At 45.0% G+C, this 11,299-nt stretch overlaps 1 protein-coding gene across 2 annotated transcripts in view; it reads right to left on the bottom strand.

Moving 5' to 3' along the window:
• Positions 1-418: 418 nt before the first annotated feature.
• Positions 419-11,299, bottom strand: part of LOC119170745 (fatty-acid amide hydrolase 2-A) — a 28,430-nt gene continuing 17,549 nt past the window's right edge. For both annotated transcript variants that reach the window (XM_075886788.1, XM_075886787.1), the window contains 4 exons: positions 9,291-9,410; positions 6,313-6,467; positions 3,030-3,125; positions 419-1,767 (listed from right to left, as the gene is read on the bottom strand). In XM_075886788.1, coding sequence (XP_075742903.1) covers positions 1,168-1,767; positions 3,030-3,125; positions 6,313-6,467; positions 9,291-9,410 — 971 coding nt within the window. In that variant the 3' untranslated portion in view covers positions 419-1,167. The remainder of the gene's footprint in view (positions 1,768-3,029; positions 3,126-6,312; positions 6,468-9,290; positions 9,411-11,299) is intronic.

Here is an 11,299-nt window from a genome sequence, read left to right as displayed (position 1 = left end):
TATCAACTCTCGGCTCTGACTTGTTCTTTGGGCCACAGCCGGCGTCCGCTGGCGTGCCGAAAAGGACTACTTCGGAATTGTCCACGCTTTCGTGGTGCGGTTCGGGGGCCGATACTTCGGCCCTTGGAATTAGCCCGGTGATCGCCTCTCTAATTAACGGGACCTGTGACACATAATACTAAGGTTTGTTGGCATCTTGAAAGAACTCATGAGACTTTAGACCTTAAGGGGTTCACTATCCATCTTATCAGGCGGTATATTGATGCAGGTGTGAGCCCTCATCATGAGTCCTCTATTTTACCTCTTCCATAAAGTTATTACCTCTACAATGAAAGTACCCTTGTGTCAATCGACAAGATCCAAAGCACTTTGAGAACAATCGCCGGTTCAGCGTTGTCAGCACAAAGAACATTGCACCTTAAAAACTACCTATTTTCTTCATTCAGGCGTTACGCTATACGCACAACGTATGCTACAAGGGTCATGATTCGATGGCAGTAAATTTTATTTACAAATACAGTGAAAGCGTTTTCTAGGCGCTGGCGTATAAGGCTATTAGCAAAATTGATAAGCTTCTTTAAAGTGAATCCTGACTCACCAGGACAAAATGTACGATACTCTGCATGAGATTGATTACACTCTAGGCACTCTTACTATAAACAAGGGCTGAATTTATTTATTTATTTATTAGAATACCCTCAGGGCCCGTAGGGCATTACAGAGGGGGTGGGTACAACATATATAACACACAAGAAAAAAGACAAAATAAAGAAACAAGTATCAGATGCGCAAATCAGGAAGGCAACATAAGTCAACTAAAAATGTATAAGAATTCAAGCACATACAAGACAAAGATAGATAAAGGAAACTGCGTATAGTTACAAGCATTGCTGAGAAATTGCAGCAATGCTTGTAACTTGTAATTATTGTAATTACAATGCTTGTAATTTATTGCACATCTTCACTAAACGCAAAATTTTTCGGCAAGGCAGATCTCTGTTGTTACATCTAGCATCAGGATGAACTGCAGTGCTTTTTTTACAAACATGTTCAGTCTAAGACGTTTTTGTGAACACGGGTTCATGTTTGTCGCTATTCCGGTGTACTTACTTTAGACAGAACTTAGCCAGAAAGGACAGCTGTCAAAACTGGCTCTTGACGAGGTCATCACATTTTTCTTTCATGCTTTGCCGAAGGATCTATGCACCCACCAAAACGTTTCTCGATTTCCTTGGCGACAGCCAGGCATAGCCGGTCGTTTCCCCTCTTGGCGACAACTTGGACGCACAAGGGCAAGTTGTCCGCCGATCGCATTACAGGGCACACAGTTGCTGGTACCTTGAACAAATTGAACAGAGCGGTCATGCCTGTAGAATCGGGAAATAGAAATTCCTGATTCTGATACGGGGCGGCACTCGTAGCGGCTGGAAGGATAAGAACTCCGTCGTCCCCCAACGTCTCTTCGAACCGTTCGTTGGCGTTCTCTATGGAAGTGACGAATTCTTCAGCCTTTTGTTCCAAACGGAAGTGGTGAAGTGGAGCCATCTGAGACGAAACCAGTGCAGCGAGTGTGTGCCGGCCAGCACCCACGAGGTGTCGGAGCAGTTCAACTAGCGTGTGAAAGCCACCGGGCCTGAATATCTGGGCCAGTGGCGTAGGATCTTTGATGGCAATAACCTTGAACCACTCGTACATACCGAAACGCATCTCGGGCAGGCACAGCTGATGTGCTTGTAGTCTGTGCGCCGTTGTGAGGTACTTCGTGACCTGTTGATTTAAAAGAGACAAGAAACGCTCCTTAGACCATTTAGAGCAGTGATGCCGCAAGTCCACTGAAATTTAGCAGGAAGTTTCTATGCCAGCGTGTGCCTCTTTGGGAACGTTACCTACCTTAAATACGCCATAGATGCTTGACGTAACGAGAATGGGCAAATTTGATTGGATGGCACATACGCACAAATTTTTTTTGGTGGGACAGCAATGGTTGTGGGTGAATATTACTGCTAGGTTTTGACTAACAATAGTAATGATGTGGCCCAGTTTTATCGCTACAGGGACATACGGACCACAAAACTTTGACATAAAGCCATGAATTGTTCGAACTACACTTTCTTAGAGAGATTTGTGGCAGTGTACAAGAAAGTGGAAATCTGCCTTCAACTGCATGTCACGACTTCTAAAAGAATTCTCCTTGACCGAGAGGATGCATTATCAGGGTCACTTCCTGTTTGGCTACATAGTGTGCTATGAAGATGAGCAGACGCGTGAACGAAAAGTTGCAGAACGTATAAGTGCACATCAAGCGACAGAAGTTTACATCATCCTGTTCAGCCCTGGGGCATGTACACACTATTTTCATTTCATGTCGTGTCACTGATAAAAGGAAACGTACAGTGAAAGCAACTTGCAAAGCTAGAAACAGGAATCGACACTGCCAGCCAATATTCAACCGCAACTCACCGCAAGTTCTCCTCGTAAAGTTGCAGATGATAAATACCTCACGTGGGTGGAGTCGTAGTAAATAAGAAAGTGTGCCAGACTCTGTGTCTGCTTAGAAGTTGCGAGAAGAGTTCAGCAAAAATGAATGCACCCAACACATGACCTCCTTCTCTCTCATCATTCATTCGCGCCTAAGTGCTGATTACGTGGGTCATTCCTGGTTGTGGTAAGTGTTCTTCTAGCAAGACAGGCATATACAAAGCAGCAGCTTAGCCTTTACTGAGCATGTACGTTCAAATTGACTTCATATATAGGACGCAGTCTTATCTAATGAAACGACTTCAAGCTTATTGTCTTTTAAACGCCTTACTTGAGCTTGCGAACACGAAACTTCAAGTTCAAACACACGTGACCCAGCTTCATTGAATGGTGCCCTTTTAGATGCGTAATAAAGGCGAGCTCTGCCTATCTTAGTGCATTGAAATGTTCTATCACTATAACACACACCTGTCAAAATACAATATTGTTGTTCCCTTGGCTCTAAAGAAGTAATTGTTGTGCCTTTCAGATGATTTTATGAAAATACTGACCCGTCTCACGGCTAGCCGCATATTGGTTATCACACGGCTAAGGTAGAGACTTCCTTCAGTGTCCATATAATATAGCTTGAGGGCCTTAAGATTTACCTGGAAAACAGAAATAAATTATTTTCAGTCTAGAAAAATTTCAGTCAGCTCTAAGTATTGTTTGAGCGACGTATGACAGTATTTTTAATAAACATTATGTCTTAATTTCATAAGTCATCGAAACATGGCAAAAGGCCCCGTACCGAATAATAAGTTCCAGCCCGTATTTCATACAGTTCAAGGCGAAATACACACTGGTAAAGGTAGCAGGTAAAGTGTTTTCCTATATCTAAAATGCATAAATACTTAATTCTATAAACCGCTAGGCTTATTACGCTGCGCTGACAATCCTACGCTATGAACGTAAAAGAGGGCGCATCCTACGCTTCACGAAGACACGGTGCTGCCACCTACCTGTGGCTCCGCGTTCTACACAAGCTTTTGTTTGCTTCCTGACATGCTGTCAGATGGCGTCCATATCTCAAGCAGCACCTTCAGACAAATATTTTTTATTTATTTTATAGGGACCCGCTCCTAACATACACAAATATTCTAGAACATCAAAGACTCGAATGGCGGAAACTTCCGCCCCCGGGGCCAAAGCTCAGTAAAGCATCTCAGGTAGCGTGGCGTCGCCTGCAGACTTTGTCTTACCCAATCCATACATACTGTCCAAGATAGATCTCGACACATACGCACCACAGTGCAGCTTCTACGTCAATAAAACAGCCACCCTGTACCACATGATATGGGAATGTCCACACAATCCACCTCTACAACCCAGAGCACAACACAAAACCTTAGAGTGGGTGGCAGCTCTGTCCAGCTCGGATCCGAGGAACCAAGAAGTCCTCGTGAGACGAGCGAGGACAGCGGCCCATGCTAATGGGATCCCGGACTAAGGATCCCACTCACTGACATACCTTCCTTGGTCGCAAATACATGTTTTATTCTCCCTCTTTCTCTCTTCAGACAAAAATACTATTGTCTTTTGACGACATTTCCAGTGAAGCATGGAGATAAGCGGCCAATCTCACACCTAGTTTCTATCGTCATAGTCTTCAGCTTACTAGTTTCCCTTTTCGTTGTCTTCAGCGCGTTGAATCGTTAGGGCATCTTTACCCTCTCACTGGACACGCTTCCTTTGATAGGCAACTCGTACGCTAAACCAACATTCACCCGAAATCATCATGAGCTGGATCTTTAACTCAGCAAATCAGGGCCCTAAAGCACCGTTTTTTTTTGTCTACAGTGTTGAAGCATGCAAACATTTAGCTGACATAGTCAGCCCTTTACCACTCAGGTAATTCGTTTTTCACGTTACTAATCATTGATCATATTCTTTTGTGTTTTATTGCAATTTTTGCATTCTTACTCGATGTTTGTGTGCAGAAATGAGCGCCAAAAATTGCGGCACTTTGCCGAGAGTTGAACTCGATAGTGATATCCAGTTCCTAGTCCATACTTCAAACACTTGACATCTTTTCTAACTTTCTATGTACCCTCAACGGGGCCTTAGGAGACAAGGCGCAGTAACGTGTGCCTTTTGTAGTGGATTATCGACTTTAAACAATTAAATCATTATAGTTATCGCATGTTCTCACGCCCAATCACAGTGTACGCTTGTACCACGCATTATTACTGCAATATCTCTTCGTGCGTTGTGAAGCATGTATACAGGACGCGTGTGTTTGTCAAGCATGAAAGTTACTTTCACTGCAATTCCAAGCAGAGGAATTCATTTTCACTAAATTGACAATACAGGCATGGCTGTGTGGTAGAACATCCGCTTGTCACACACACACCCATGTTCTATTTCCACTCGTACCAAAACTACCCGAGTTTAGTTCCCACTCTGACCCAGGTTTTTTTTATTTAATCTATTCGCATCGTTTTTGATTTTTCATTCACAACGAACGACACTGATGATCACGCCACTGCTGCATTTCAATGAAACGAGCTCTTTAACGCCATCACGTTAATATTGTTATTATTAACGGGTACGTTCCGCACAGAAATTGGGCAAATACCACTGCTCACCACTGGTCCACCTAAAATAAATAAGCCAACCGAAGGGTGCCAAACACCAATTAACTTTTCTATACAGATGTACCCAGTAATTAAGAAAAAATTAAGTAGGATGTCTGAATTACCGCAGTGATAAACACCGCAGCCACCAGTTTCAGATTGGTTCAGCGGTGCACACAACGAGGGAATACCAGTGAACAGGAAAGGCGACGCCGCCTGTCTGAAGACCCCAAAGCGATGGAAGATGTACGCGAACGATGACGCGCCCGCGGATTTATTGGCGGTGCGAACTATAGGTTTTAGGGCGAGTTGTTCTCCCTGGAGTTTGGACATCCATGACGTGTCTGTGGCTGTCTGCGGCTTAACTCTAATCTTCTTGCGCTGAGAAGCGACCTACAAACATAGAAACCTATGATCACCCATCTAAAACACCGCAATGACCTCGAAGCTACCTAGCATCTGCTAGCGAAAGCCAAGCAAGGCAACTAGGTTACATTTTGAAACCTCCCACTCTCACTGTTTCAAACGTTACGCGAATAAGCGCAAGCTCCGCCATTTTCATGGCATGCTTGTTTCACTCGGCGTAGTACAAAGACACTGACTGTTTGCACTACTAGGAAATGATTATCATAAGATATAGAACAAAATGTCACCACACCAAGCACAGACAAACTATAATTTGGATAGGTAATCACGTTGACATCATTTTTCACTTTGTGTGCAATAATGCGCCAACAGCGTAGCAAGCAAACCCGTAAATATTCCTTAAGTAATTTTTAAAGCACACGTAAAATATGACTAAAAGTTACTCGGCTGCTGACCCGTAGTTCGCGGGACCGAATACCGGCTGCGGCGGCTGCATTTCCCATGGAGGCGAAAATGGTGTAGGCCAGTGTGCTATGACTTGGGCGTGCGTTTAGGAACCGCGGGTGGTCCAAATTTCCGGAGACCTTCACTACGGCATCTCTAACAATCATATGGTGGCCTTGGGACGTTCAACCAAACACCAATCAATCAATCAATCAATCAATCAAAGGATGACTAAAAAACTTCGGAGAAGTTTGCTGCACAAAAAAGTAAGGCTGTGTTGCTTATATGATGAATATCTGCTGTCTGAGACGAAAAATGTTTTGCATGAGTTAATGAATTAGGTGGCTTCTTCTTTCCGCACTTCTTCGTTCACAATTCAATAGAAAAACACGTATACAACCGGACATACTTGTTCGTTCAGTCTTAACTTGTTGGTATCACTTCCTGCCAGAACGTTCAGCATGAGCAGCAAGTCCTCCGCAAACCGCGTCATGGGTCCCACGCAGTTGAACTGCGCCACATTTTCTCCTAGCTCTGGCATCAGGCCAGTGTTTGGCACCACTCCTGAGGGCAGCACAAGATCACAGGTCACATAATTGCGGTAAGCGCATAATTTACACCGATTTACAAATGCTCTTCACAACTGCAAAGCTTCTTTTCTAACCTAAAAGTTGTGAATCAAGCAACGTTATTGCTCTACGACAGTCGTTGAAATTATGAGAGCTTCACAATGCTACTGTTCTCTATTGTAAGGTTCTGAAACTTCACCCGCGAAAGATATTTGTGCCGGGGTCCACCACGGCTCCGGGACGTATTTCTGCCACGGGCAAGACGCTGTACAATATTTACTAACAGATTGCAAAAAAAAACGAGAAAAAAAATTTCGCAGCGGGGTGTTGAATCGGCGACTTCGCGCTTCTCAGCTCGCGACTCTAACCATTACGCCACAGAACGACCATTCTTTAACAGGTTATAACGTCAAGCCATTCATATTCACCATATACCGCTGGCAATCCTCACAGCTCGGCAACTTCTGCGCGTTTCCGTCATTAGTAGCGCGATGGCACTACGGGAGCGCATTGAGCATGCGGGTTCCATGCCGCGCCACCCCGCGCTTCGCTGTATGCGCGCGCCTATCCGTCGCGTGTTTCAAGTACGTATAAATCTTCGCCAACGTAGTGGCTCACTAGCACGCGCGCACTTATCTCGGGATTCGGGCTCTTTGTGCCTCTTGTGCTTCCACTGCAAGTTTGTTTTGAAGTTAGAGTATAAGATAGCACAAATGTCATTTCGCTCGCTGCCGCAGCCACGTTTACGAAAGAAGAGCACGCTGCTCGCACACGAAAAAGTATATAAGGATTGTGACCGTTGCACGGGCTTGTCCTGTGTATAACTATGCGTTCATTCAGTGCCTGTTTATTTCTGTTTCAACAGTGTGCTTCGAGTGCCAAGTTGTGACAGTTGTTGGTCCTCGCTCGTCCTGTGTATGCTCATTTCGCGCATGCTGTCTACATGAAGTGTGCACTGCAAGTTTCGAGCTGCTTGCAGTTCTTCGCGGGACATTGCAATTTGTTACTGCAGCATTAAATTCTTCGCCCTTTGTGGGGAAATAATGCGCAATGAATGCTCAACTGCCCCTGCGACGACACTTCCACTTTCGCGAAATACCAGTCCCTAAAAAGACGCATCAACCATGTTTTTTTGATAACAACTTTCCTCCGCTTGCAAGTTTGGTCTTTCGTCATTTCAAGTTCAATCGTCACAAATTAGGAACCTCAAAAGGATGGCCCTATTGATTGAGGTAGGGGGTACTGCGTGCCACAACACAATGTTGTAATAGTACATGAGAGATATCAAAGATGGGTGTATTGGGCTAGTTGGGAGTGGTTTATCAATGAGATTGGGACAAAACAGGAACCACAGTACGGGTGGCGCGACACATAGACCTTGACGCGTAACCTAGAGGGCACGGGCAAGACACTGCACCACTAAACAACTTCAGCGGGTACAAGAAAAGACGAACCAGCTGTTAAACCAAAACAAATTACCCAATTTCCCGCTAAAGGGAACCATGCGTAGACACGAAGGAGCGGGTGCTAACGCTTACACGGGCGGCGATGTTTACGCTGACGCTCATCGGGGCATTGCGTAGGAGAAAAAGCCTGGGAAGGCCCAAAACACGCAGTGATGAACCAGTCTTTCCTACTTTAACATGCCAATCACTGCTAATGGGAAATGAGAGACAGAACACTCCGCTTGGAAACATAAATTCGCAGTTCGCTTTTAGTTAACGTGCATGCTGCGAATTTTTTGGTTCAACGTCTGGAAGGCACCTGGACAGTATGCTGTGTACAGGTGTCTTCCTTTTGTACTTGAATTATTTTTGCGCACTCAGTTAAAATGAGTTACCAACTCGTCCAGCAGTTCATGCTTCTCTGTACAGGAGAAATCTCTCACCAGCACTACCGTTTAGATCAAGATCCTGTGCCTAAATATACCGGTGGCCAATGAACGGTTGTGCCGTGCGAGCAGCTGGTTTTCTCAATGAACGCAAATGAGTTCGGCGGAAAACCGCAAGGTGGCGGAAGAGTCAAGAAAGGGGAAGAAGACAACGACCCGTTTGTAGAACGAAGCCACAAGGAAATTTTCACGGATTACTTGGGAAAAAAAGCCTCTTGGTTGCTGAAAAATTCGTCCTGATCTGTGACGGAGCTTTTCAAGAAATCCGTATGGATTTCCTTGCGGCTTCATCCTACAAACAGGTAGTTGTCTTTTGCCTCTTTCTTAACCCTTCCAACACCTTGCACGTTTCCGCAGATCTCATTTTCATTATTGTGTCCATGTGCGTCGAGTTTTCGATTTATTTCCCGCTGTCAATAGCTAGCTTCCTGCTTAGCTCAATAGGCAGAGCGACCACCTCGCATAGGCATTCGTCTCGGGTTCAAACCCCAGATCAGGACAAATTTTTCGGCATTTAAGAGGCTCTTTTTTTTCGAAAAATCTGTACGCTGTGGCTTCGTGCTGCAAACAAATGGTTTTCTTCCCCTTTCCTTTTTCGAATAGGACCCTCACTAGCAGACGTTGCGTGCGTCGGCGTTGCGAGGTGAAAGAGGGGGAGTGCAGGAGAAGAGAAATAGGGTAAGATGACGTGCATGCACAATTGGTCTGTAAATGTCGCGTTGAGGAATGCCTAGAGGAAAGAGAGCAGGGCGAGCATAGGTTAGCAGAGGCCGTGCGTCGGTGCTGAGAGGTCGGAGAGGGGCGAACGTAAGAGAGGAAGAATGGGGGAAGCAGGCGCGCATGAGCAGTAAGGGTGGTCACGCCACACACCGGATTGAGCTCGACCCTACACTTCTTCACATCTAAAACTTGATTTGCAGTTATCACCAGCTGTTGGCTTGTGACCGAAGACTCCACAGTAGGCGGATGGTATTCGCACGCTTCCCGCAGCATCAGTGCCGAGGCCAAGCAGGGATCCAGCCGCCGCAAGAAGACTTCCCTCTCCGCCTGTGGTTTGTGAGAATATTTAGTGGTGAAACACTACCCTGTGCTCATTGAATACGACGACACAGTCTACGATTCCAGCCTTATATTCACTTCTTCGGACAATCAGATACTTAGTTTGCTTTTAAATGCAAAGCATTTCTTTGCGTACGGGAAAGACTTTTGGCATCTATCTATCTATCTATCTATCTATCTGTCTAATAGCCACCTACATCTGGGTGCTTTTAGTTTGAGAGGGTAAGATAGTTTGATGAATACGACTTGTAGGTCAGGACATGACTAATGTCACAATCCCGTCACGTACGTCGTCAAACACTTTTATCAGATAATGGTACATGCTCGTGGGCGGATATGTGCCACTGGCATGTAGATGTGCCTCAAGCGATTGACTCTTCATACCTACCTAGGAACCGCGAAAACACACATTGGTAATTTCAAGCGTGAGCGTTAAGAAAAAGCTGACATTAGCTGCATTGACCCGAAGATTGTAAAGAAAAAATTTCAGGGCTCCAGCAGGAATTGAGCCCCAGAATTCTGCATGGCAACCAAGTATTCTACCCCATAGTCAAGCGAAGTCTCACAACTGCTTTTCAAGTAAAGCGGAATGTTCGCGAAGCATCATTTACGGATGCACGGATGACTGTACAATTTTATGAACATTACATATGTGCACCTACGGTAGAGCCATACCTTCGTGTTAAAATGAACTGCAAAGCCCAATGCACTGAATGTGAATGACAGTTTATATAAATTAACCAAATAATGGCCCAAAGAGACATTGGTAATTTCAATTCGAGAGGGTTTAGAAAAATAGTTGCACCTCCACGAAGTGAATAAAGATGGGTGGGCGAAGCTACCAAGCCCTAAGGTCTATAATGTCTACGTTGAAGTAACCGACTTCTATAAAGGACGGACAGATGGACGGAGGGACAGGTGAGCGTATGCACGGATGTGACGAAGGCCGGACACGCGGACGGATGCACGGATGGAGGGTTGCATAGATGCATGGACAAACGGACAGACCGATGGACGGAGCTGATTACACATAAAGTCGGTTGTTTCGTTTTTTGTTGTGCACGTGTTCAGCCCGTGTGCTCAGATATGGGTCACGTTAAAAAACCCAAGTGGTCAAAACTTCAGGAGACCTCCACTATGGCGTCTCTCATAATCATATGGTGGTTTTGCTACGTTAAACCCCAGTTGCAGTGCTGGTTATCCAATCTTATAAACAGTACATACGTACTCCTATCATAAAGCCGTCATATTGAGTTAAAAACAATTGTCGCATGATTGTAGTGACGCGCCATCCACTGAAGGTCATTTATCTAGTAGTGTCTAGCGCCGCCATCCTCGCTGGCACATGCGCTACATATTCTCTTTCAGCTTCTGGGTGTAGCTAATACCCATGTTGCTGTTGGCATTGTTAAGCAACAGTAAACGTGCGACTGTTTAACTCTTTCCATCAAAATGGTCTCCCAGGTAACCACCTTTTCTTCAATTTTTCCTCTTCGAACAGACAAGCCCCGCGTGTCGGATTTTTAATAGTGCATTTTTTAAAGCTGTTGACAATCTGAGCTGCTTAATTTGGGCTTCAGTGTAACATGTTACATTTGGTTTCTTCCGGGTGCCGTCGTCCTTAAGGCGTGCTAGATGGTGGACCTGATATACTTTTATTGATAGACAAGTATGTGCTGTCCCTAATATGTTGATAGTGAATAATAGCATGTTGCATGAGTAGCTAACGTTAATGACTATATAAATGAATATCTGTGCTCAGTCGATACAGAGCATCATGTCACGGAAGTCCGTGGTCATCTGGGGGGACTACTATGCACGAAGGGTCTTAGTAGGCTGATGATACATGTTGCAGGAGTGGCGGCTGTGGGTGTGCC

The sequence above is a fragment of the Rhipicephalus microplus genome, chromosome 2 (assembly GCF_043290135.1).
Source record: "Rhipicephalus microplus isolate Deutch F79 chromosome 2, USDA_Rmic, whole genome shotgun sequence".
Taxonomy (NCBI): Eukaryota; Metazoa; Arthropoda; class Arachnida; order Ixodida; family Ixodidae; genus Rhipicephalus; species Rhipicephalus microplus.
This window is presented reverse-complemented; position numbering and strand designations above follow the sequence as displayed.